The following is a 26334-nucleotide window of genomic DNA, read 5'->3' as shown; positions in this document are numbered from 1 at the left end:
CTCTCCAAATGCCGCCTCTAATCCATATGACACCTTAGTAAAAATTAGATGACACCCCCTCTTCTCCAGGCTTACTCAACCCCACATGTGGGACAGGGAAAGGCTGGCTTTTACGCCAACCCATCTCCTGGCTGTGTGTCTTTGTGCAGTGAACGATCTGTCCTATCTTCTGTGTTCAGAAGACTCAGTCTTTTGGGGAACCAGGGCTCTGCTCAGGAGTCAGGTCCTCCCTAAGATCCTCTTCTGTGACCCACAGCCAGTCTATTTCACCAACTCCAAGCCCAGTCTCTCTCTAGGACTACAGCTTTCTTTGCACGGGACCCACCCAAAATGCATTCCCCCAAGACCCAGAGTCTCTTCTTTCCAGGATTCCAATGCCTTCCTTCCCTCCAACCCCTGCGGCTACCCCACTCATCCAGATTTATGAAACATGATTTATTCCTTTGCGAGAGGGGACAAGGGAGAAATTGACAGGCCAATAAATATTGCACAGGCCACTGGTGGAGGCAAGATCCAGGCTGAGGTAGTTTCTGTAGAAAGGTTGAGGGACCTGGGCAGGGAAGGCGCCTGAGTTTTGTTGTTGGGGCCTGAGTGGACGTGAGCCTTGGGGTGAGGATAGTTTCTGGTTCCTCCTGGCCCAGCTTTCTGCCCGACACAAGGCTCCCAACCCCTTCAGCCTGGACAAGCTGATCGACAGTTGACCAAATGGCCTGCCTTATAAGTAGTTGCAATTGATAGATCAGGTCTCCTCTAAAAATTCTGATTGGTTGCTTCCATGCAGGGACAACTGGCTGCCCTAGGATGGTTGTGCCCAACTGCTGTCATTGGCGGTTTGCCAGAGAACCGGGCTAAAAGGCTCTCATTGGACGTGGGCTGGAGCTCCGCCTCGGTGAACACGATGGGAAGTTTGCCCGGTACAGGCTAAAAAGACAGTGATATATAGCCTCGGGAGGGCACAGTTTAACAGCTGTGCCTGGTGGTTTGTAGCATTGCACGGCTGTGATTGGCTGGCACCACGTTTAAATGTTTGTGGGGCGGGGGACCAAGATGGAACAGAAGCAGAGCCTAAAAGCTTTGATTGGCTGTTCATCCGAAGAGGGGGCCTAGCAACAGCAGGCTGCCTTGATGGGCGACTTTGTTTAAGAAAACAGAGTAACGTTAAGTAGTAATGAGTAACTGGAAGTTGCGGAGTGGTGAAGCATCGTAGCCATGATTGACGGCTTGTCGAGGAGGCGGAGCTTAGTTCCCAACCAGCTGGCTGGGCGGGGCGGGACAGAGAGGTTTCGATAAGGGGTCATCAGTGCTGGGTGGTGCGGCCTCGGGGGAAGTGATAGTAGCCAACGGGTCTAGTTTGGGGAAACCCGGGGGCGGGTACATCCCGATGCTGGGGGTCAGGGCTTGCAGGTGGGCCAGGGCCCGAGTTCCGTTGAAGGCCACGTCACAGCCTGACTGGGCTAGAAGCCAGTTCTCCACCTCCGACTGGAGCCACTGGGAGGTCTCTGCAGAGGGAGGCAGGTGTTGTGAGGAGATCAGACAGACCTGGAAGGACTGAGAGGGGGCAGCAGGGAGGGCGCAGCACAACGAATGGGAGGGGTCTGGGTTTGGGAGAAGCCTAGGGGAGTGGGACAAAGCCTAGGAGGCTCAGCTTTGGGGCTCTCATCTGGGGACAAGCCAGGGACTCTTGCTCAGGGCGCTTACACAGGTAACGGATAAGGGTGTCTTGTAGGAAGTGTTTGGGTTCACGTACAGGAAGAAGCGGGCGGGGAGTGGGGAGCATGCCACAACAGGAGCCTGATCCAAGACTCCTATCGAGGTTGAGGTTAGGAGAGGGAGGTCACCCCAGGGAAGAGCAGAAGCTGGGTCAGGGGTCCCGAGTGATGAATCGGGTTCACCAGCGCGAGCCGGGACTGGGAGGTGGGCATCGTGGGGACGGTGTCTCACTGGGGCAGGGCCACTTGGGACTAACGGTAGTCTCAACCCGGTAGGGGCAGGGTGGAGTTTGTTCCAGGTGGGGCCACGTCTGAGCCAGGCAGCGTTGGGATGGGGCGGGGCCTCGCGGGGGCGGGGCCGAAAGGGGCGGGGCAGTGTGGGGCCACCTGGCACTCGCAGTCCTACCTTCTTCCGGCTGGCCCCGCGCCCCGCGGGGCCGCCGGGCCAGGAAGCTATGCGCCAGCAGCGCCTCCTTGGTGTGCTCGTCCTGCGCGCGCAAGGCCAGGGCGCTGAGCAGCTCCGAGTTGTTGGACGTGCTGCGGTAGTAGAGCATGTGCGCCAGCTCCAGCGCCTGCACGTTGCGCCGCTGTCCGAACATCTGCAGGTCAGACGAGATCCGGGAGGGTCAGGGCCGTGCTGGGGCTCCACACACCCCCCCCAAACCCACCCAGCACGCACCCTCACCCATATACACACCCCTGGGTCACTTACGCTGGTACAGTCCTTTCCCGAGGGCTCCAGGGACCTCCCCAGACGTCTTCGGTTCAGGTCCCCAGGACTGGGGCCTGGGTATTTGGATGTTTAACCCACATGCTCTCGCCCCTGGTTTGCTCATTTGAGCCACGTATTAATGAATGTGTTCGAGGATTTCCGGACCATAGGAGTTTTAGTGTCTGCACTTTTTGTTACAATGTTTTTTTTTTTTTTTTAATCCTTATCGTCTAGACACATACTGAAGTGTTCCCAGATGACGCGTGTAGGATCTGCTTCAAAATAATCCAGTGGTCGGGGAGGCGGTCTTTAGGTGAAACCTGATTGACTGTTGCTAACTGTTGACGCTGGTGCTGGCTACAAGGAAGCTTATTATACTATTCTATTTCTGCATCTGTTTGCACTTCTCCATAATTAAAAAAAAAGGTTTTAAATGTTAAATTGTCAAAGAGAAGTGTTAACAGACAACAAATACTTGATGAGCCGTTTTCAGAGAAGAAGGGAGGGAGCGCCAGGTCTGGGGCCCAGCTGTCTATTGGCTGCCCCCCTTCCCCACCAGGAACGGCATATGCAAAGGGAGAGAAGAAAAGAGAAGCGGGGGGAGGAGATACAAGTATATTAGAATTGTGTCAGATGAGGCTGGGGAAGCAAGGTCTCCGATGCCAAGTTGTGAGCAAGGGAGAAGCAGGGCCAGCCCCGGGGCCAATGGGGATGGGCTGGAGGGGACCAACGGGGGGGGGGGGTGCTAGGAAGAGGGTCTGAGCTGGAGCCAGGATAGAGGAGAGGAGATGGGCACAGAGACTTGGGGAGGGGGGGCAGGAAGGATGGGCTGAAGACTGACGGGTTGGGGGGCAGGGCCAGGGTGACTTCCAGGGGTCTAACCAGTGACTGGGGGACAACGGGGTCAACCACAGATGGAGAATCAGGAGGAAGAGCAGGTGTGGGAGAGATGCTGCCCTCCACCTGGCCAACTTGGCTGCTTCAGGCTGAGCACAGAGCACCCCGATCTAGGAGATGATGGGGAGCTGCTTGTGGAAACCACGGAAGTGGACGAGATCTCTCGTGGGTGGAGGGGTGGAAGGAGAAAGAGGGACGTGTATCCTGCGGCAAAATCAGCCTCCCAGGTGTTTGATCTGAGCATCTGTCCCAAGACGGGGAACTCGGGAGGACAAGGGGGTTTAGGGGAAGATGGATGCTGTGCAGGCAGCTGGACAGAGGCCAGGGAGACCCACATTTAAGGCATGGAGGGAGTTCCCTGGTGGGCTAGTGGCTGGGATTCGGTGCTTTTGGCACCATGGCCCGGGCTGAATCCCTGGTTGAGGAACTGAGATCCCACAAGCCAAATTAATAAATAAATAAATGATAAAGTTAAGGCATGGGGGCTCAGCCTGGGGCATGGGAAAATGTCTTAGGGATGCAGTAAATTAACTAGTGAACTGGGTTTTAAACTGGGTGCTTCAGAGCCCAAGAGGCTCAGGACCCTCCGTCCCCACGGGCCACTGAGAGGTAGCATGGATGGTCCTCCCTGGGCTAGAACTGTGTATGTCCTCCCCAGAGCAGCTCGGCACCCTCCCCTCTGTTGTCCGTGGTTGCCACACGCCCTCTATGCTTACAGCCCTTCCATAGCCCCCTGCCCTGAGGATGAAGTCCAGGGCCACTGCATTGGCATTCAAGGCCCTCGCCACTCCCTCTGGGGCCTCGCTTCACCACGCTGCACCCCAGACTCCATCACTGTGAGATCCCCCCAAGCTGTGCTCACCCAGCCCCCTGAAAGGCTCAATCCCCGCCTTTCAGAGCTTCCCTCCAATCCCCCCTGACCCTTGGTTCTAGGTAGGAAGTGCTCCCCCTACCCCTGCAACCCTCTCAGCCAGCGCAGGCTGGTTATTACCTGTGGGATTTATTAACCAGGCTTCCTACGAGCCCATTGGGATGGCTGAAAACAGCTTGAAAACCAATGAACCAGCAAGTGAGTGAGCGGGTACAACAGCAACTTCACGCCAGTCCACATTCCTGGGGCCAATGCCACCCCTGGGGAGAATCAGTAAAAGGCAGCCCCTTGAGGCCACCTCAGCCTCGAGACAGAGCTCGCAGCTCAGCAAGCAAAGCACAAGTTGGATTCCAGCCCCCAACTGTCCCTTCGGCCACGCATCCTTGGATGGTAGACAACCTGCACAACTGGATGAGGCGGCCCTGAGCTCACATGTAGCGGAATCAGGAAGGGAGCTTGTTAATAATACAGGCCCTGTTCCCAGAGTTTCCAGTTCAGTCCATATGGGCTAGAACACAGGAGGCTGCGTTTATAAAATAGCTCCCCTGGTGATAGTGACACCTGGCCAGGATGGGGAAGCCCAGACTCAGGAGGCAAGAGCACAGTCAGTAATGACAGTAATAATGGTAATGGCGAACTCTCATATAATACCTTCTGTACTATGTGCCAGGCTCTGTTTTCCGCACTGTATGCGTATCAATTCATTTACTCCTCACAACAGCCCCCACTGTCATCTCCACTTTAAAGAGGCACAGAAAGGTTAAGCAGCTTGTTCAAGGTCACACAGCTAGGGACTTCCCTGGAGGTTCAGTGGTTAGGACTCCACGCTTCCACTACAGGGGAATGGGTTCGATCCCTGGTCGGGGAACTAAGATCCCACATGCCACGTGGTGTGGCCACCAAAAAAAAAAAAAGCTAAAAAAAGAAGGTCACACAGCTAGAACACGGTAGAACTAGATTCAAACCCAGGCAGTCTGGTTCTAAAACACACACCCTTCCCACGTCACTAAGCATGCAGTGAGTGGCTGTGAACACTTGTATCCCACTAGCCACATGCCAGCCCTGTATCCAGTGTTCCTCAGAGATTCACTCATTTCCTCCTCACAACAGCCCTACCAGGCAGGTCTTGCTATTACACCCATTTTCCAGATGAGGAAATCGAGGCACAGAGAGATCAAGAAACCTGCCCAAGGTTCTGTTGAGTAAATAAGGAAAGGAAAGGAAGCACAGCACGAAGCAGGAATAATCCACAAAAAGAGAAACAAAACGATAGGGTGGCCTGACCTGGCTGAACACCGAGGAGCAGGCTTGGTGGGGTGGGCCGCTTACCTTGGAGGCCCGCAGGCCCATGAAGGCAGTGAAGAGCAGCAGCAGCAGGGAGGTGGCCATCTTGAGGTCGGAGAGCACCACCATGCCCACATTGACGAAGAACACCACACCCGAGACGACCAACGTGAAATTGAGCAGGGCCCGCTGTAGGGTGGGCGTGCGCACCTTCAGCTCGGGCAGCAGCTGCTCCAGGCCCTCCAACGGCATGTCCTTGAAGCTCTTCAGCACCAAGTGCCCCCGCTTCGTTCGGGCTGCTAGCACCACCCGCTTAAAGTATCTCCTGATGGCCGGAGATGGAGGGGCAACGATGGTCAGGACCACCCCAGGGAGCCCCACTCCAACCCTAGGACACTCTCTCTGGCTCTGTATTCACATCATCATTTTAAAAGCTAATTAACAATGGTGGGAGGAAAGTCAGACATAAGTGTCCAACAATAAGGGATCAGTGACATGATACAATCCCTTATTATTGGACACATAGGTTGCTTCTGATTTTAAGAACTTGAAAAATGAGAGCTAAGATTCTTTAGTTAATTATCTTTTTTATTATTTGTTAATTGAAGTATAGTTGATTTACAATATTGTGTTAGTTTCCTGTGTACAGTGAAGTGATTTAGTTGCACAGGTATATATGTATATACCTCTATTCTTTTTTTAAAATTTTCCATTATAGTTTATTACTTTAGTTAATTTTCAAATTCAAATTCTATATATATTTCAGAGTATCTGCTAAGTACCAGGGAGTGCTATTTAGCTCTGGAGCGACAACACTGAATCTGTGGAGCTGCCTTTGTTGAGCCTATGGTCCAGCATGAGAGACAGATAATTAAACACAGAGTGTGCGCGTATAAGTATGTCCTTGGAATAGATTCCTGGAAGTGGAATTACTGGTTTAAGGGATATAAGAGACGTTTTGTCTTTGTTTTTGTTTGTTTGTTTTTGCGGTAGGCAGGCCTCTCACTGTTGCGGCCTCTCCCATTGCAGAGCACAGGCTCCGGACGCGCAGGCTCAGCGGCCATGGCTCACGGGCCCAGCCGCTCCGCGGCATGTGGGATCTTCCCGGACCGGGGCACGAACCCGTGTCCCCTGCATCGGCAGGCGGACTCTCAACCACTGCGCCATCAGGGAAGCCCTTGTCTTTGGTTTTTGTTGTGTTTTGTTTTTGGATTCGTAACCGTATTTGATACACTGATTTCCAGAAGGATTGGGTGATTGACAGGTCCATTGGCTGACTGTGAGAAGGTCTGGCTCTCCTGACCCTACTCTGTATTTGAATATCTATTAAAAATATAATGTTCATTAGAATCCTGGCGGTACCACTTTTTCAGAATTTGGTCTTCCCTCTCTGAGCCTCAGTTTTCCTCATTTGGAAAATGGAGAAAAATGTCCTTACCCTTTCTCTTCCCCTGGGAATTGTAGTTCTTACTTCTCCTTAGAAAGAAAAGGCAGTATTTGATTCACCTCTCCCCCTTTCTTGGCTTCCCACCCGGGTCCCAGACACCCGAACCCAGACACTGACCTGTCAGTCCCCTCTCGACTCTAACCTTGCTCCCTCTTGCTGTAGCTGGGGAACCAAGGGCCGCCTCACCTCTCTGCAGGGGGCGACTTGAAGAAGCCATGCTTGAAGCCCACGCTGGACTTACGGGGCATCTGCCCGACTCGCTGGCCCAGGGCCCAGAACTGCATGTAGATATACTGGTCCAAATTTATCGTCACCTGCCAAGGGGGAAGAAGGAAACAGGGGCAGCTGAGCATAAGCTAGGGTGTGAGTGCGGAATACTCGAATTAGATACCCCTGCCCCCGATGATCCCCTGCCCCACTTCCCAGGCTTATCATCACCCAGTGTGTAGGCAGAACAGCCATGTATGGTTGTTCATGTTGTGTACCGCACAAGGGCACACCACCCAAGATGGCGCCATTCACATCACAGTCATCTTTATTACCATATTTCCTAGAATCTAAGATGCCACTGACTTTAAGATACTCTATAATTTATTATTTTATGAAGCAACTAAAAGGGAAAATATATTGCCAATTAAACTATTTCACACTACCCCTTGTAAGTCACATCCCAATTTCAGAGACAGTAAAGTATGACTTCAGAAAAAAAACACATCTTAAAAATCACTAAAATGTGGAAATCTGGAAGATTTCAGTATTTTTATTATAATTTTGTTGACTTTCTTTTTTCTTTTGGCCGCACCCCATGGCTTATGGCATCTTCTTAGTTTCCTGACCAGGGGTGGAACCTGCACCCCAGCAGTGAAAGCGCTGACTCCTAACCACTGGACTGCCAGGGAATTCCCTAATTTTGTTGACTTTAATGGTATTTTGTACTGATATTATTTATTATAGTCAGCCCTCCATATCCGTGAGTTTCACATCATTGATTCAACCAACTACGGCATGGAGAAAAACAATTTTTAATTCCAGAAAGTTCCAGAAAGCAAAACTGGAATTTTCTGTGTACCACCAACTACTTTACATAGCATTTACACTGTATTAGGTATTATAAGTAATGAGAGATGACAAAGTATGCAGGAGGATGTGCATATATATTTGCAAATACTATGCCATTTTACATAAGAGACTTGAGCATCCGGGGATTTTTATATCCACAGGGGTCCTGGAACCAATCCCCCCCACCAAAGGACAGCTGTATTTGTTTTCTGGCAAATGGTGATAAAGTCTCTAGTCCTAAGAAGACCTGTATCTTATGATACTTTTCCAACAGATGGCAGTGAAGTGACCTGAGAAAGAGGCACCTTTTTCTAATTCACCAAAGGCGCCACAAGAGCTGGTACCCTGTGTTCAGGACTACAACTCCCAGCAGCCTCTGCTTCCCAAAAGGCTCCACCCCTACCCCAAGACATCCTGGGAGTTTTGGTTCTCCTCTGGAAGACAAGCACCTGGACCACATCCTGAGGGTGATGGACCACCAGAGCATAGGCCAGGGTGTCCTCTGAGAGTGGGGAGAAGTTAGCCTGGGCCAGCAGGGGCTCCAGAGCCCGAAGCACCTCCTGTTCATTGGACAGACGCTGGGGCTCTGTAAGTGAAGGCTGCTCAAGGGTCTCCCTGTCAGGGTTGATGGGGTCATACAAGGCCTGAGGAGAGAGTCAGAGAGAAGAAAAATGAGCTAGGTCACTGCATGAGAGATTGTGGGTACACATAAGGATGTTCCTGGCCCCATCCTTTAAATGATGGGGTACCCCATGGCTTGATTCTAGGCCCTCTTCCCTTCTCTTCCCTCAAGCTCACTCTAAGTCGCCTCGCCATCCCCTTGCCCTTAAACACCACCTCTGTGCAGATAGCTACCTAACCCACATCTCCATTTCGGACCTCTCCTCCAAGTTCCAGACCTAATACCCATTTCCAGTGCATGAGCTCTGTCCTCCCCTTCTGCCACAGTAATAGAGGTGAAGGTGGCCATGGGGCTGCCCAGATAGACTACATTTCCCATCTTCCTCTGAGAGGCGAGGTGTGGCTAGGAGAATTCATCAATAGAATGTGAGCAGAAGTGACAGGTACACCTTCTCCCTCACTTCTTGCCCCCCCTGCACTTTCCACTCTTTCCTTGTTCTACCAGCTTCGAATGCTCTTCTGCCTACAACCCAGTTCTGAGCCCACAGAGATGAAGACTGTGCCCTAAGGGGATGGCAGAACAACAAGATGGAAGGAACTTGGATCCCGGCATCATCTCATGTGGAACAGAGCTGCCTATCCACCTTGGCCCACTTACCACAAGGCTGTTAAGTGGGAGAGAAAGAATCCTCCACCTCCTTTAAACTATTGCCTTATGGGGTCTGCTTGTTATAGCAGCTAAGCCTTTATAGGAACTAATACAAACTCTCCACTTGACATTTCTTAAGGGATGTCACAGTTGCCTCAAATCCAACATCAAGCCCACAAAATAACATCCTCTAATCCCTATCTTCCAACAAAATAACCATTCGAGATGTCCCCTCCCAAAATTGTACCATTGTAGATGCTGTAGACCTAGACATTTATCATCTTTTCATAAGGAAATAAAGGGTATAGAACAGCACCATCCAATAGAACTTCCTGCAATGATGGAAACATCTCCATGTGCACTATCCAATAGGTTGCAGCTGGCCACAGATGGCCACTGGGCACTTGAAACGTGGTGGATGTAATTGAGGAATGGGATTTTAAATTGTTATTTAATTTTAATTATTTCAAATTTACACAGCCACGTGTAGATAGTGACTATCATATCAGACAGCCCCAGGCTAGGGTAAGGGGTGCTTTCTTCTAATGTGCACATAGACCCTGGTACAGACATCAAGGTCAGTGTGGACACCCACTCACACAGACCCTCGCCTTCACAGTCTGAATTCATCCCTGCACAGGGGGGAGAGTGTCTGACTCATGACCGTCCCCACCACCCCGCTCTCAGGCCCTCTATGTCCCACACGGGGGTCCTGAAACTCCTCCCCAATCCCCTCCCACTCCACCCCACGGTGCCCCCCATCTTCTCCATCTCAGAAGAGGCCAAGCCCATCCTTCCAGGTGCTCAGGCCCAAAGCCTTGGGTCATCCTGGACTCCTCTCTTTCTCCAGCCCATCAGCAAATCCTGATGGCACCACATTCAGAATATTGATAGATCCAGAATCTGAGCACTTCTCACCCCCTGGACTGCTGTGGTGGCCTCAGTGCAGGACTCCCAGCTCCCAGCTCTCATCTCCCATCCTCACCCCCGTCTGTTCCCGGTATGGCCACCAGAGGGCGCCTGTTGTCATCTAAATCTGCTCACGCCTATTCTCTGCACAGAACCCTCCCCTGGCTTCCACCTCACCTAGAGTCAAAGCAAAGTCCTCACTGTGTCCCACAAAGCCCTGCAGGATCTGGCCCCGGGTCCCCTCTTTGACTTCATCTTCAGCCCTGTCTCCCTTGGGCACTCAGCTCTAGCCCCACCAGCCACCTTGCTGTTCCTCCTTACACACCATGCACACCCCTGCCACAGGGCCTTTGCACTTACTATTCCCACAGATCTCCATATGGCTCACTCTGGCCTCCTTTAGGTTGCTGCTCAAATGTCACCCCCTCACTGAGGCCTTCCCTGACTACCCTACCTAAAATTGAAAAAATACCTCTGATTTCTTTTTCTTCTTAATTAGGGTTACCAGATTTAGCCAAAAAGAAATAAAATGCAGGACATCAAGTTAAATTGGATTTTCAGATCACAACAAATAATTTTTTAGTTTAAGTACGTCCTATGCAATATATAAGGATTGTATTACATGGACATAATTATACTTAAAAAAAAAAACTATTCATAGCTTATCTGAAATTCAAATTTAACTGGGTATAGAAGGTTGAATAGTGTCCCCTAAATATTCATGTCCCCTTGGAACCTCAGAATACGACCTCGGGCTTCCCTGGTGGCGCAGTGCTCGAGAATCTGCCTGCCAGTGCAGGGGACACGGGGTTGAGCCCTGGCCTTGGAATATCCCACATGCCGTGGAGCAACTAATCCCGTGTGTCACAACTACTGAGCCTGTGCTCCAGAGCCCACGAGCCACAACAACTGAGTCCACATTGCCACAACTACTGAAGCCCGCATGCCTAGAGCCCGTGCTCCGTAACAAGAGGAGCCACAGCAGTGAGAAGCCCACGCACCGCAATGAAGAGTAGCCCCCGCTCGCCACAGCTAGAGATAGCCCGCGTGCGGCAACAAAGACCAAATGCAGCCAAAAATAATAAAAATAGAACAAATTAAAAAAAAAAAAGAATACAACCTCATTTGGAAATAGGGTCTTTGCACATATAATTAAGGTAAGGATCAAAGTGAGATCATACTGGATTAGGGTGGGCCCTTAAATCCAATGAGAGTGTCCTTGTAAGAGACAGAAAAGGACACACAGAGAAGAAGGCAATGTGAAGATGGAGACAGAGATTGGAGTGATGTGTCCACAAGCCAAGGATTGCCGGCACCCACCAGAAGCTGGGAGAGAAGCATAGGATGGTTCCCTTCCTCCGAGCCTCCAGAAGAAACCAACCCTGCCAACAACGTGATTTTGGACTTCCAGCCTCCTGAGCTCTGAGAGAATAAATCTCTTGTTTTACGCCACCCAGTTGATGGTAATTTGCTATGGCAGCAGTAGGAGATGAGTAAACTGGGTGTTCTGTACTTTATCTGGCACCCCTATCCATGGTACTTAGCACCTCTTAACATATTTTACTTCTTTACCTTGTCAAGGGTCTGTCTCCCTCACGAGAACATGACGCCATGAGGCAGATACACACATCTCAGGCTCACCGCTGTGTCCTGGGGGCTGGAACCATTCGGGGGACACAGTAGGTGCTCAGTAAATATCTAGTGAGTGAATTCAATGAATAAATGCGTAGGAGAAAGGAGGAGCAGAGAGAGGTCACCTACCAAGGTCACCCGCACGGCTAGTGAACGACAAAGCTGGCGCCTGAACTGGGCTCTTCTTGTTCTTTGCCTGGTTCCTCAACGGACTTAGGTCACCAGCAAATGGTCACCCAGTGTGTCTCACTCACCTTTGGTGCTTCTACCCAACCCTCTCAGTGCGTCCATTTAAAATCTGCTGCCTCAGTGAGAATGTCTGTCTTCACTGTATATTCTTTCTGTTTCAATATATTTAAATGTTTATATAATAATATATTTTTAAATAACTTTTTAAAAAAGTGCCCCAAAGAAGAGCTTGGAGGCCAGGAGACAGGGGAGCAAATCCGAGCTCTGCCACTTGGGACCTGTATGACCTTGCACACGTCTGGGCCCTCGTGGAGCTTCAGTTTCTGCTTCTGCAAATGGGGCTGATGGCAGCTGCTCCTCGGTTCTGCAGGAAGGAGTTGATGAGCCTGCCACAGAGGGGCCGATGTTGCCCCTCATCGAAGCAAAGAGGAGAGCTATAGGGGGGCAGGAGCGGTAAAGGGTTAACTTGGCAGGCCTGGGTTGTCCAAACCCTGCACATTCCAAAGAACTGGTGGGCTCCTGGGAGGGAACCTCTAAGCCCTTGGACTATCCTGCCTGATGGGAGTATCTTGGTTTACCAGGGGCTTGGGCCACACCTGATAGTCTGTGCTAACAATGTGATTCATGGTGGGGCCATGAAGTAGCAGTGTGACCTCTGGAGGGGCTGGAGGCTAAGTAACTAAGATCAGCCACGTAGGCAGTCAGCCACGCCTGCCTGACCAACCACCATTAAAAACCCTGGACACCAAGGCTCAGGTGAGCTTCCCTGGTGGGTGATACCCTGCGTGTTGTCATGCACCACTGATGAGGGAATGAAGCACTGTTCCTGTGACTCTGCTGGGAGAGGACAACCGGAAGCTCTCACCTGGTCTCTCCCGGACCCCGTCTCCTTGCCTTTTTCCTTTGTGATTTTGTCTGTTCTCCTTTTGCTGTAATAAACTAGTACTGGGAGCCTAACAGCTTTACTGAGCTTTGTGAGCCCCTCGTGAAAATCAGTGAATCTGAGGGTGGTCCTGGAGATGCCCAACACAAGATCCTAGAGCAGGAGGAGATGCTGAGAATTTGGCTTCCACCGTTTCCTGGAGTTCTGCTTCTCTCTGACTTCTCCTTGTCCAGCCCCCTCACTGCTTCCAGTTCCCCTTCCCGACCTCCGGACTGGCACTCACTCCTCAGGACTAATCCCCCTGGTGGTTGCTTGCAGTACCATCTAGATACTTCCAGGGTTATTTCTTAGCCCAGCCCCTTCCCTTGACCTCCAGCCTGTGGGCATTCAAGTCCCTCTCTCTACCGGGCTGTCCAATAGGCAGCTCAAATTTCTGAGTCCAAAACTGAGCTCTCAACCTTCCCCACAGACCTGTCTCCTGCCCCCGACTCTGTCTTCCACGTCTCAGTAAGTGGCAGCCGCATCCTTCGGGAGGAGCAGACCTGAACCGCTGGAGGCCCCCTTGACTCCTCTCTCTCTCAAGGCCCCACCCACACAGCCGAATGCTGATGCCTTCAGACCATTAGCAGCGTCTGACCACTTTTCACCACTTCCACTGCTATTACCCTTGTGGGAGCTGCCATTATCTGTCACTTGGACAAACATAATAGACTCTTTAATAGATCTCCCTGCCTCTGACCGTCTTTTCCCTACATGGCAGCCAGAAGGATCCTATTGACACCCGAATCAGCTCATGACCCTCCTCTGCTCAGAGCCCACCTGCGGCGGCTCCCAGCTCACTTAGCATAAAAGCCAAGTCCTCTGCATGGCCCACAAGGCCAGGCACAATTTTCCCCCACTCCTTCTCTGCTCTCACCTCTTGCCCTCTCTCCCTCCAGCCAGTGGTCCCATTGCCATTCCCCCAACACTCCAGGCCCTCTCTCACCTCAGGGCCTTTGCACTTGCTTTTCGCTCTGCCTGGAATGTCCTTCCCCAGACACCCATGAGGCTCGCTGCATCGCTTCACTCAGGTCTTAACTCACCTGTCACCTCCTCAGAGAAGGCTTCCTTGACCACCCTGTCTAAAACAGGTGCCCTTCTCGTCCCTTTCTATTCCACCTTCAATAGCACTTACAACTCCTGGGTATCATATTTTACAATTATTGATTTATCATCTCCCCAATTGGAATGTCACTTCCACAAGGGCATGGCTTCATCTCTTCTGCTTACTGCTGCGTTGCCAGTGCTTAGAACAGGGCCAGGCTCCAAGTAAGCCCTCAGAGAATTTTTGCTTAATGAATGGATAAGCAAACAAGGATGACAGGGCCAGAGGGGCCCTGTCCTCACCTGCAGCTGGGCCAGGATGTGATGGTAGTGGAACAAGGTGCAAAAGTTCACGTGGGTCACGAACTCCTCCAAAGCCGCCTTCTCCGCAGGACTGGAATGGAACTCCTGTTACCTCGGGAAGCAAAACTTCTCTTTAGGCCTCTCCCTACTTCCTCATGGGGAGGAATTCTTTCCTGGGCAACCCAGACAGACAATCAGAGCTCTGGGCTCTTTAAAATTTGGGCGTGTTTTAGAAGGGACAAGGGTTGATCAATTTCACTGGCCAAGAAACTGAGGTAGCTCCAGAGAGTGAAAAACAGATGACTTGAAGAGCTAGATGTTCAGGTTCCCTCTTTGACACTTACTGGCCAGGAGTCACTCCTTATTTGTGTGCCAGGCGCTGTTTGCTGGCATGATATCATCCTCTAGAGGATGCAAGGAGGTTGACGGAATTATAACCCTCATTATTCAGAGGGGACACTTAGATTCAGAGAAGTCACTTGCTGAGGGCTACACTGTCTGTATAAAGAAAAGCTGAGACTACAATCCAGGCCTATCTGACTTAACCACTTAACCACACATACTTAACCACTTTTTTATGCTTCCTATCTCGGTGCCCGGGGTGAATGTCATCACTTCTCTGAGCCTGTTTCCTCATCGGCAACAGAGCATCATACCCTCTTTCTCAAAAAAGCAATGGTGAGAATGTGATGTGATTATGTGTGTCCGTATATATACACGTGTGTTTATGTGTGTGTACATATACTTTCGTGTATGGATAAAGCCCAGCACAGGACTTAGTCCATACAGGTGTTTAATCAATAATTATTAAATGAATGAATGATAATACAGAATAATCACAAGTATGATGGCAATAGTGGGGTAAGCTGTTAGGGTCGAGCAAGTGCCTACTTGCCTCACCCTTGTCCCCGCCCTGCTGTGGGGTCAGATCTGGGCCACTAGTCATGACCTTGGGTGAGTCACTGACCTTTTCCTGATTCAGTTACCTCATTTGTAAAATGAGAATGATGGTGGTACCTCTCTTATTGGGTTGTTCAATAATTCAATAATATGTGGGAAATGTTTAGTACAGTACCATATAATAAGAGCTCTGTGTGATATCATTATAATTATAGCTTCGTGGGTATAATAATTATTATTAGGCAGTAGTAATAGTAATGATGAGGATGATTATTATACCCATTTTGTAGAGGGAAAAACCATGCCCCAGTGAGTGCTTGTTCCAGCCCCCAGAACAAGCTGGAGTCCGGAACTGCTGCGGCACCTATCTGCATCTCAAAGGTCAGTCCCCTGCATTCCAACTCACTCCACGCCCACCTGGGCCTGTAAAGGGAATAGGAACTACAACTCCCAGGGGGCTCCAAGGCAGCCCTCTATAGCATGAAGGGCTGTACCGCCGCGAGGCCTGCCGGGATTCGTAGTTCCAAGGCTCTTGGACCCGGGGCGGGCTGTACCTTTATCAGGAGGCGGAGCAGCTGCTCTTTGGAGAACGGGATGAACCGCTCGCGGTACTGCTGGGACCAGTTGCGGGGTTCCGTGGGGTTCCACATCTTGCGGTACTCCCCCATCTTGGCCGCCAGCGATGACAGGGCCCGGGGGTGGTCGAGGAGCGCGGGCAACAGGGGCCATACTCGGACCCTGGATCCCCACAACCCTCGGGTCACATGCAGCATGGCCAGACCCTTTCCCCGCAGCCTAAACGAGGGAAATGGGCATAAGTCAATGGTCACCTGGGGGTAAAGGCGCCCTCTCCACCTCCGTGTCCCAACTTCCAGGGGCCGTTTCTACCCCAGGAAGGGCGCAGAGCCCATCCGCCCGCCTCGTAGGCCCTTGCTGTGCGTCCCCTCCCACAGTGCTCAGTTGGCCTGAGTCCTAGGCAGGGGTCAGAGGTCTTCAAGTCCTGGAGCGTATTGCGGTCCCAGAAGCCCTGTGGTGGCACAACTAGTCTCTGCGGGGTCTAGGCGGCAGGTGGATCTTAAGCGCATAGGATATGCTCGGAAGGCTACATAGGGGTGCAGGGCCGCCCACCCCCGGCCAGGCAATCCTTCACCCTTTCCCTCACCTTAGCCAACGTTCAACTGTCATTGAGCCTCCTGCGCATGTGCAGAAAAGCGTCCTGGTCCTTCGAGGTTCGGCTTCAGGCCGCAATAAGACGCATGCGCAATGCCTAGGTCATTGAGAGAGGTCCCTTTCCTTCTTCTAACGCCCTGTGTCGACTGCGCACGCGCAATCTGCCTGCCTCGCTCCACAACTCGCTTTCCTTGGACTCGGCGCATGCGCTGCAGAAGTATCTCCTTGTCCAAGAGCTTCAAAGGGAAAGGGGCGGGGCGGGCGCCAGACTCCCGGGACTTCCGGGACCGTGCAGGGCTTCCGCGCGCAGCCTGCCAACGGCGGGCGGCCCAACGTCCGCTGAGGCCACGCCCCTGCTCCTGTCAGCTCGAGAGTAGGCGGGGAAGGAGAGGGGGCAGGGCTTTGGCTCAGCCAATCAGCTCCAGCAGAGAAGGAGCGGAAAGGCGGGAAAAAGAGGAACCAAAAGAAGGCTGAGGTGGTGCCAGGACCAGGAGGGGAAGGTGGGCGGAAGGAAGAGCGGTCCTCCAGGTGACGTTGACCCGGCCTCCAGAGTAGGGGTGACCCTTTGTCAGGTAGCATCACCCCCAAGTGTCACCACCCCCATTCCACGTCCTTAAAGGGAAGACCCCGATTCTCTGAAGGTAGCTTAGTGCCGGGGGCACGGCCTCCTCATTCTGAGGGGGCAGCTGAGTTCCGAGCCCATGTTCCCTACACATCTGAGGTCCAGACCCCCGACTTGAGGAAATGCACTTTTATGAAGATGGACCTGAACTCTAAGGGGAGGCCCTGATTCTAAGGCAATCACCCGCAATCACGAGGACAGCCTAAAATCTACCCTGAGCTGCTTGGGGTCTACACTACGGGTGCTGTCACCCCAAAGCCTGAAAGGGATCCCCCTGTTTCAGACCTCCCCGGGGTTCTGATCGCCATTCCAGCACCCCTAGTCCCTCGAAAATCCCATTAACACAGTCCTTAAAATGGGCCCTCTGGCTCCTGTGTCAGGGCATCACCCCAGTATCCTGCCTTCTCTCCGCTCCTTCTCCCTAGCCTGGCAGGCATCTCCCCACTCTGCACCTCCACCTCTGGGGCCCTACTCAGCCTGCATTCCTGACTCCTGGGACCCCAGCAGCTCCCTCACCCTGTGCCCCTACCTCTGGAATTCTCAGAAGCCCCCTCCCCCGGCACCCCAATTCATGGGACCCTCTCATCCTGCGCCCCGATCTCTAGGACCCCTACCCCAGCATCTCCTTCACCCATGCACCGACTCCTAAGAACCCTCACCCTATATAACCCCATCCTGGGACTACAAGGACCCTCCCATCCCCTGCCCCCTACTCCTGGGACCCCTGGCAGCCCCTTTACCCCGCACCTTGGACTCTAACCATCCCCCCTCCATCCCTCTTGTCTTGCAGCAGCTGAGCCCCGGGGTGGGCCTAGAGCCTCTGGACGGTAGTGCCCAGCAGGCAGCACCCAGCATTCCTGCTCCGGCCTCCCAGGGCCTGGGCAGCAGAACAGCAGACATGCACATCCCAGAAAGCCTCCAGGACCTGGCCAACAGTGAAGCCGTGCAGTTTCTCAAGAGGCCAAAGACGATCGCGCGGAGCTTTGCAGGGGTGAGGCCCTCCTGTAGCCTGGCTGCCCCGTGGGTGACAGGAAGCAGGTGTCTCACCTCCCAGACCCAGTGCACAGAGAGTGGGGGTGGGGGGAAGAAGGGGTTAGATGGGGAAAATGAAGCCAAAGGGAGCTCATAACGGAAGTCACCCTTTACTGAGCATCTAACTGTAGGCCCTGCACTATTCTGAGCACTTATTAACTCTCCTGGGAAGAAACAACCCTGCAAAGTGGGTGCTATGGAGCCCCATTTTTGAGAGAAGAAAACCGAGGATCAGAGAAAGTTAAATAATTTTTTTAAGGCTGTGCTGTCCGATTTGGTAACCACAAGCCACATGTGGCTATTCTAATCTAAACTAAATAAAATAAAATATTCAGGGAATTCCCTGGCAGTCCAGTGGTTAGGATTCCTCACTTCCACTGCAGGCGGCCCGGGTTCGATCCCTGGTGGAGAAACTAAGATCCCACAAGCTGCATGGTACGGCCAAAAAAAAAAAAAAAAGAAATCATGCCTCAGTCACAGTGGCCACATTTCAGCCTGGCGGCTCTCATATTGGACAGTAAGGATCTAGAACATTTCCATCATGGTGGAAGGTTCCATTGGACAGCGTTGGCTAAGGTCACACAGTAAGAGGCAGGGAATCAGACTGGGGTCTATGAGATGCCAGAGCCCATTCATTTCCACCTCTCAGACAAGGGACCAGGAGAGGAGCAGGGGCTGGGGCCTCTGGGGGGAAAGATGCACAGAGGTAGGAAGAGAATAAGAATATGTAATGTAGACCTAAGATGCCAGAGGGTAGGTGGTCACTATGGCCAGGCACAGTGCCAAGCAAGGGATTTACCTGCATTCGTTTCATCATTACCACATTCGCGAAGAGTCAAGACACCTGGGGTCAGATCCTCATTCAGCCCCCGACTTTGCTGTGTGACCTTGAGCCGATCACTGCTCCTCTCTGGACCTCAGTGCTTGAATTAAAGCTGTGACTGTGGGCTTTACGCTGTGCAGCCTCCACGGCACTCCTCTGACAGAGTTGGGAACCGAGGCCCAGGGAGATGATGAGATTTGATCGGGGTCAGGAGAGTAGGTGGGATGCCCGGGATTGAATGCAGGGTCCTATTCCAGAAGGATCGATCCGGCCTGACTGAGAATCCTGGTTCGACCACATGGTCTCCGCGTAGAGCGACATCCTGCCCTGCTTGCCTGGGTTGGTCCTGGCGTAATTAGCAGCAGCACCTCCTTTGATTCTCAAAAGTGCCCCGTTTTATTTGATAACTTCCCCGGTGACCCCAGGTCCGTGTGACCTTGAGCAAGTGACTTGATTTGTCTGAACCTCCACACCCTCCTGTGTATAGTCCTTCCCGCTCACCAGGAAAGACTGTGTGTGAAAATGAAATCAAGGCCCCTAAAGTGATTAGTGTGTGCCTGGCAAGTAGCCATCTTTCCTTCGATAGCGATTATTATTGGGACCAACTTGTGATCGAGGAGAGAAGGATGGGTTTGGGGGCCATAGGGTGGTGGGGACTCGTGTCCATCGTCGTTCTCACCCAAAGGAAGAGGTGAAAAACGCATTCCACATCCCAGTTCCAAGTCCCTCGCTGGCCTCGCTCTTCGGCTCCTCACCACGACCCTATGGCATGAGCATCATTACACCTGTTGGACCCAAGGGGAAACTGAGGCTCACAGAGGTTGAGCGACTTGCCCAAGGACGTCACCCAGCTGGAGAGCGAGTCAGAAGGATGCACGGGCTTGGCTTCTGATGCTTCAGAAGGAAGGGCAGGTGGCGAGGGAGAAGGGGGTGGGGAAGGGCTGAGGGGAAGGGCCTCCGACTGTGCCAGACGTTTCAGTCACGGACTTTGCCTGCCACCTCCCTCCTCCCTCCCGCCCGCCCTCTCCTCCTTCCCCCCCTGGCCCAGTTCCTCGGCAGGGAGTCTCCGGGCAGCTGGTCCTCCCATCCTTCGTCCTTCTCACGGCTGCCTGCCAGCTGGTGCCATAACTAATGAATCTTTGCTCCCTCCCCGGGGACAGGCCAGGAGGGGTGTGGAAGGAGGTCTGCCTCGGGCTTCAGAGGCTTAGGGTCTCTCTGGCCCAGCCAAGCCCCCTTCTTGCTTGTCCAAGGTTTTTTGGGTCAGTGGACAGACAGCCCGCGGGCCTGGAAGTCAGGGGGGCTGGATTCCAACCCCCTCCCCCCATGACTAACCTTGAGAGGACGCTTCCCCTCTCTGGCCAGTCATGAGAATTGCCATCAGGGCCAGGCGTCCACGTCTTTGCAGCACAGAGACAGACTGGGAAACTGAGGCTCCAAGAGGGAGCAATTTGCCCAAGGCCAGCCACACAGCTGTCGGAGTCAGACGCGGCTGGCTCTTTCCACTGCACAGTCACGGCTTTCGATTTATCACCTGTGAAAGGGCAATGGATTAGTAACCGCGACCACGCGGGGCCCCCGGGGCTGCAGGGAGGGGGCGAAGGTAAAATGAATCCGGGCTCAAAAATGATCAATGGGCCTTCCGGTCCTTGACCTGGCTCTGCCTTGGACCAGCAGGGCAAGACGCTCCCCTTCTGCAGACTCAGTGTTGCAGCCCTGAAATGGAACGGATGTGAATACCCTCCCTTAATGCTAAAGTGCTGGAAAAAAAAAGAGGGACTAGTCATTATTATTATTATTATCTGTTCTTTTTATTCAGAGAAGGCAATTAAGGCAAAGGAGAGAGGAGAATGGACAGAGGCTGTAGAGTTTAGGGGTCCATCCTCTGCCTCTCCCTTCCCCACTCTGAAGGGCAGCACAGGAGCAAAAAAGAAGGGCCAAAGTCATTCACTCTTTCAACACATTTGCAGAGGTCCAGTCTGGTGCTGGGTGCTGGTTGTAGAGAGAAGGGGCCCACGTGCACCCTGTCCAGAAGGAATTCAAATTCTAATGAATTACCTTCCCCTTGTCTCCTCCCCTCCCTCCTGTCCCCAACACTACCACATCCAATCAATCACCAAGTCCAATGTTGCATCCTAAATATCACTGGCTTCCCCAGAGCCCTGGCCTCAGCCTTTCTGCCTGGGCCCTCCCATCCATCATGACCAGGGAGATTTTCTCTAACTCCCTGTCTGACGCTGGCCATCCTCTGCTCAGAGCCCTTCCATGCATAAAATTAAGTCCAAGCTAGAAAATTAATTTTTGCCAGGGCTCCCAAGTCCAGGCCCCTCGGTGTGGTGTTCAAGGCCTCAGAGGGTCTGGTCCCTGTGTTTCCAGCCTCACCTCATACCAGACCCCTCAGATGAGATTTGTCTCCAGCCCCTGCAGGAGCTTCACTCTGCAGCATCTGGCATTGGCACACATGGTTTGGCCTGCCTGGAATGCCCTTCCTCCTGTCTGCCTGCAAAACTCCTCATTCTTTTTTTTTTTTAAGTTTTATTGGAGTATAATTGATTATAGTTGATGTTGTGTTAGTTTCAGGTGTACAGCAAAATGAATCAGTTATACCTGTACATATATCCACTCTTTTTTAGATTCTTTTCCCACATAGGCCATTACAGTCTATTGAGTAGAGCTCCCTGTGCTCTACAGTAGGTCCTTATTATCTATTTTATATATAGTAGTGTGTATATGCCAATCCCAAACTCCCAATTTATCACTCCCCAAAGCTCCCCATTCTTTAAGGTGCAGTTCAGGTCTCACCTTACTTCTTCCTAAATCCGGCCCCCTGACTTCAGTTCCTGCTCAAACCTTGACTCTCTCCCTGAGCGTAGGCCCCAGCCTCCTCCCCAGATTCCCAGCCTCCAGTCTCACTCACTCCAGTCCACCTCTGCATGGCCCCACAGGGCTCTTCATACACCCGGAGCTGACCCTGCCCCTCCCCTGCTCTCAGCCATTCCATGGCTCCCTACTGACCCCCAGACAAGATCCCACTCCATAGCCTTTCTCACCCTGCAGCATTCCTTACAGGCCTCACCGCACCCAGAAAGCCCTCCTGGACCAGCTCCCACCCCCATCACATACACACACCGGTTCCTTCCATATCTGGTGTGGCCCCTGCCACGCTGCATTGTGACCATCTGGGACAAATCGCTGGGGCTTCAGATCGTCACTGAATCTCATTGATGGGAACCTCTGCCCTCGGGGCTTCTGGTCCAGCCGGTGGCAGCATATACAGCAGGGGTTAAAGCAGACTCAGGAGCCAGACAACTTGGGTTCAAATCCAGGCACTGCCTGTCACTAGCTGACTGACTTTGGGCCACTCTTCACCCTCTCTATGCCTCAGCTCCATTATCTAAAAAAACGAGGGTGTTAACAGTGCCCACATCCTAGGGTGGTTGTAAGGATGACACAGGCTAGTAGTGCTTGTGGAGTACATCGGTGGTTTCATAAATGAACAGGGTTAGGTGGACAGTGGTACCCCCATGTGCTATGTGCAGTGTGTGCACAGACAAAGGTGACAGGGCTAGCATATTGGTGAGGCTGCATTTGCTTTTTTTTTTTTTAATTTTATTTATTTATTTTTGGCTGTGTTGGGTCTTCGTTGCTGTGTGCGAAGACCTAGTTTCTCTAGTTGTGGAGAACAGGGGCTACTCTTCATTGCGGTCGCAGGCTTCTCATTGCAACATCTTCTCTTGTTGCGGAGCCTGGGCTCTAGGCGCACAGGCTTCAGTAGTTGTGGCACGCGGGCTCAGTAGTTGTGGTGCACAGGCTTCGTTGCTCCACGGCATGTGGGATCTTCCCGGACCAGGGCTCGAACCCGTGTCCTCTGCATTGGCAGGCGGATTCTTAACCACTGTGCCACCAGGGAAGCCCCGCATTTGCTTTTTTTTGGGCTGCGCCGTGTGGCACGTGGGATCCTAGTTCCCCAACCAGGGATCGAACCCGTGCCCCCTGCAGTGGAAGTGCGGAGTCACCACTGGACTGCCAAGGAAGTCCCAGGCTGTATTTGCTTTAAAAAAAAAAAAAAGAGCCTTGGGAGTTCCCTGGTGGCCTAGTGGTTAGAATTCAGCTCTTTCACTGCCGTGGCCCAGGTTTGATCCCTGGTTGGGGAACTGAGATCCCACAAGCTGTGTGGCGTGGCCAAAACAAAATATATTAAAAAAAAAAAAAAAAAAGCCTTGAAGCAAAAGGTGAATGTTCATTAGGTACTGAGTGTTTATTACACTTCTCTCTGTACGTTTCTGTGTCTTTGGAATATTTCACAAATTCCTTTTTTAAAATGGAGAGGAATTAGTGGAGCTGGGAGAGAGGAGGAAGAAGTGGCTGCCAGAGGGAAAGACTTGAAGGCAGAGAGAATCAACAGGATAGCAGATACTTATTGCCCTCTCTTCCCGAATCCCGGGCACGGTGCATTTCATATTGGTACTTGGGTTGGGGGGCAGAAGGTGAGCATGAGCGAGGCAGGGGTGAGTGGGGGGGAGATGAGGGGCTGGGACTCTGTCCTGGGGGTGCTAGGGAGCCATGGGGGTGCGGGGCTGGGAGCTGGGAGGGGCAGGGTGTGGAAAGAGCCCCTGGGGGGCCGTGTGGGGAGACTTTGAGGCAGGGAGGCCGTGGAAGAGGCTGGGGCAAGGGCCCAGTGGGGAGGATGAGGCCTGAGCTGGGATGGAGGAGAGGGGCCGAGGGGCAGCGGGAGGATGGCTCTGGGAAGCTCTGAGGATGTGACCAGGAGGGAGGGGTCAGAACCACCGGGAGGGTGTACGGCAGGGCCCCCACACCCAGTGATGGGGACCCGCCCGGGAGGATGAGCCGGTCTAGGGAGACGCTGAGCTCTGCTCCGGCCCCTGGGGACCCCCATCCCGCACCCACAGGTCTTCTCCCTCATCGTCTTCTCCTCCCTGCTGACTGATGGCTACCAGAACAAGACCAACTCGTCGCAGCTCCACTGCGTCCTCAACAGCAACAGCGCGGGCTGCAGCTTCGCTGTGGGAGCTGGCCTCCTGGCCTTCCTCAGCTGCCTGGCCTTCCTCGCCCTGGACGCCCATGAGGGCCGCACCACCAGCAGCCGCTTCAAGACGGCCTTCCAGCTTCTGGACTTCATCCTGGCCGGTGAGCCCCCCGGGCACTGCCCTTGACCACCCAGCCGGCCCCGACCGTCCTCCACATGTGACCCAAAGCTTTGCCCCTCACTTCTCAAAGCTCTTCTGCGCCCGCTGTTTCCTCCCGGGGAATCATTGCCCATCCCTTAGACTCAGGGTAAGGGTCATCTCTTCTGACCCCCAGACTAATTCTAGGAGCCTCTCTCCTGCCCAGCTTTTTCCTCGCATTCACCTCCCTTCTTCACAACCTTTGTTGAAAAGCCACCAGTGGCAGTGGCCAGCGGTTGGGTGCAGAGCGCAGAGTCAGACAGACCCAGGTTTGAAATCTCACCTCTGGTGCCTCCTCAGTGTGTGGGTTTTCTCCCCTCTCTGAGCTTCTGTAGAAGCTGGGATGAAATCTCCCACCTTCAGGGTTTTTCTGAGGATGAAGCTCGAGAAAGGACTCCTGCAGTGATGTTGATATTTATTTACCAGGCATATCCCCTGTGTCAGGCACCGATTCAAGAGCTCCCCATGGCTGTCTCATTTCTTCCTCAGAACCACCCAAGGAGGGAAGTCCTGTTCAGATTCCTATTTCACAGAAGAGGAAACTGAGGCTTGAGGAGGTTGTGTAATGGCTGCCGAGTGGCAGATCCAGGCTTCCAAGCCAGGCCTGGCCTCCTAACCAATGCCGAGCACCCTAGATAGAGCCCGGCACACAGTAAGCGCCAAATAAATGCTCGTTCCTTTTCCTCAGGCCCCAGGCTCCTTCCTCTCCTTTTCTGCACCTGCCCAGTTCCAGCAACTTAGGGCTGGGAGGGCCCCTAAAGGTCACCGAGTCCAGCGCTGTCCAAGAGAAGGTTCTGTGAGGACAGGAATGTTCTGTGCCTGGACTCCCCAACACGGGAGCCACGGGCCACGTGTGGCCGCCGAGCACTTGAAGTGTGGCCAGTGCCACCAAGGGGTGGAATTTTTTTAAATTCTATTTTAATCGATTGGAATTTTTGATTGAGTGAAACATAAAAAGCTGCAAGTGGCCAGCGAGCCCCGTAGTGGACGGCACACCCCACTCCAGGGGTTGTTTTGCGGCCGGCTGGGAGGGAGAGGCCACGGCAAGACCCGAGGCCCCAGCCACCCTTCCTGAGCCCTCTCTCCCCAACTCACGCCCACCCCCACCCCCCACCCCTCTTCTCTCCCTCGACCCCCCAGCCCTCTGGGCAGGCATTTGGTTCGTGGGATTCTGCTTCCTGGCCAACCAGTGGCAGCATTCGCTGCCCAGACAGTTCCTCCTGGGGAGCAGCAGTGTCAAGGCCGCCATCACCTTCGCTTTCTTCTCCATCCTCGTCTGGGTGAGGAGCCTCCTCCCTGCAGGGCGGGGTGGTGTGAGTTAAGAGGGCTAGAACCTTCCACCCAGCTCCCCAGGACCTCCGCAAGCCCCTTTTGTGACTTTGGGCAAAAAGGGAAGAAGGCGCCCCTTCCTCCCAGCAGACTCAGCCCAGTGTGGGCATCATCCAGTGAGCTGTGGCACAGCTCCCACCTGGGCCGACCCCACCCAAGCCAGCCTCCAGCCCGCCCTCCTCTGCCCACAGATATTCCAGGCCTACCTGGCCGTCCAGGACCTCCGAAATGATGCTCCAGTCCCTTACAAGCGCTCCCTGGACGACGGCGGCGTGGTGGTGACGTCTCTCTCCCCGCTGTCCGCCACCAGCCCTGTCAACACGCCCACCACTGGTCCCCACAGCCTGAGCTACACCAGCTCCGCCCTGTCCCCCCATCTGACCACTCCGAAGGCCCCCCGCCTCACTATGATGCCCGACACCTAGACAGCCTCATCCACACCAGTAAAGAGACTCCTCCCTCCAGAAGGGTTTCTGAAAACTGCCCTCTGTCCTTCTCATATCTGTTTCTCTCCAGTCCCTCGAGTGCCATGGGGAGGGGGGAAATCCTATGGGGTCTCCTCAGGGGTTTCTGTAGCGGGTCCCACTTCCAGTCCACCTCCTGGACTCTCCCTCTGGGCGCCACCTTGATAGCTAGGGGCGGCGACGGGAGGGAAACCCTTTTTTCAGGCCTGTGACACAGCGAGCCCTTTACTCCTTGCACTGGCCACAGGAGGGAGGCACGAGGTGCCCCACTGTACAGCTGAGGAAGCTCAAGTTCAGAGACAAGATGCTTCCGCCCGCGGAGAGGGCTCTAAGGAGAACCTGGGCCAACACTGGGACCGGCCCTGTCTCCAGGGCCCACATCCTTTAACTCACCCCAGCTGACAAGGGACCCACTCAGACCCATGCGGTGGGAGGAGTGGTTAAAGGAACAGGGGATGGCAAGTCCATGACTGAGGTCAGGGGAGATCCTTGTCTTCAAATATTTGAAAGCTTGTCTTAGGGAGCCCCGAAACTAATCGGGGACTTGTGCTTGGGCCACAAAA

At 53.2% G+C, this 26334-nt stretch overlaps 2 protein-coding genes across 6 annotated transcripts; one reads left to right on the top strand and one right to left on the bottom strand.

Moving 5' to 3' along the window:
- Positions 1-420: 420 nt before the first annotated feature.
- Positions 421-16501, bottom strand: TMEM143 (transmembrane protein 143). Of its 2 annotated transcripts, XM_032613916.1 has the most exons (8): positions 16311-16500; positions 15703-15943; positions 14249-14353; positions 8429-8623; positions 7107-7234; positions 5519-5798; positions 2116-2308; positions 421-1499 (listed from the first exon to the last, which is right to left on the bottom strand). In XM_032613916.1, exons 1-8 carry the CDS (start codon positions 16331-16333, stop codon positions 1240-1242), a joined length of 1425 nt encoding a protein of 474 aa, XP_032469807.1. In that variant the 5' UTR covers positions 16334-16500; the 3' UTR covers positions 421-1239. The 2 variants fall into 2 exon arrangements, with proteins under 2 accessions (XP_032469807.1, XP_032469808.1); XM_032613917.1 differs by lacking the exon at positions 8429-8623 and having other exon boundaries at positions 16311-16501.
- SYNGR4 (synaptogyrin 4) lies at positions 15686-25788 on the top strand. Of its 4 annotated transcripts, none has more exons than XM_032613922.1 (5): positions 15686-15756; positions 17734-17931; positions 23703-23940; positions 25119-25258; positions 25499-25782. In XM_032613922.1, exons 2-5 carry the CDS (start codon positions 17839-17841, stop codon positions 25730-25732), a joined length of 705 nt encoding a protein of 234 aa, XP_032469813.1. In that variant the 5' UTR covers positions 15686-15756; positions 17734-17838; the 3' UTR covers positions 25733-25782. The 4 variants fall into 4 exon arrangements, with proteins under 4 accessions (XP_032469813.1, XP_032469812.1, XP_032469811.1 ...); XM_032613921.1 differs by having other exon boundaries at positions 15709-15756; positions 17731-17931; XM_032613920.1 differs by lacking the exon at positions 15686-15756 and adding an exon at positions 16767-16846 and having other exon boundaries at positions 25499-25788.
- Positions 25789-26334: the final 546 nt, after the last annotated feature.

The sequence above is a fragment of the Phocoena sinus genome, chromosome 19 (assembly GCF_008692025.1).
Source record: "Phocoena sinus isolate mPhoSin1 chromosome 19, mPhoSin1.pri, whole genome shotgun sequence".
In the NCBI taxonomy this organism is placed as follows: Eukaryota; Metazoa; Chordata; class Mammalia; order Artiodactyla; family Phocoenidae; genus Phocoena; species Phocoena sinus.
This window is presented reverse-complemented; position numbering and strand designations above follow the sequence as displayed.

Coding starts and splice junctions, on each gene's coding strand:
- SYNGR4 (XM_032613920.1), top strand. CDS start 17,839: ATGCACATCCCAGAAAGCCTCCAGGACCTGGCCAACAGTGAAGCCGTG. Junction 17,932..23,702: donor TCGCGCGGAGCTTTGCAGGG/GTGAGGCCCTCC, acceptor CCGCACCCACAG/GTCTTCTCCCTCATCGTCTT. Junction 23,941..25,118: donor TCTGGACTTCATCCTGGCCG/GTGAGCCCCCCG, acceptor TCGACCCCCCAG/CCCTCTGGGCAGGCATTTGG.
- TMEM143 (XM_032613916.1), bottom strand. CDS start 16,333: ATGACAGTTGAACGTTGGCTAAG. Junction 2,309..5,518: donor TGGGCCTGCGGGCCTCCAAG/GTAAGCGGCCCA, acceptor TCTGACCTGCAG/ATGTTCGGACAGCGGCGCAA. Junction 1,500..2,115: donor GCGGGGCCAGCCGGAAGAAG/GTAGGACTGCGA, acceptor CTCCCTCTGCAG/AGACCTCCCAGTGGCTCCAG.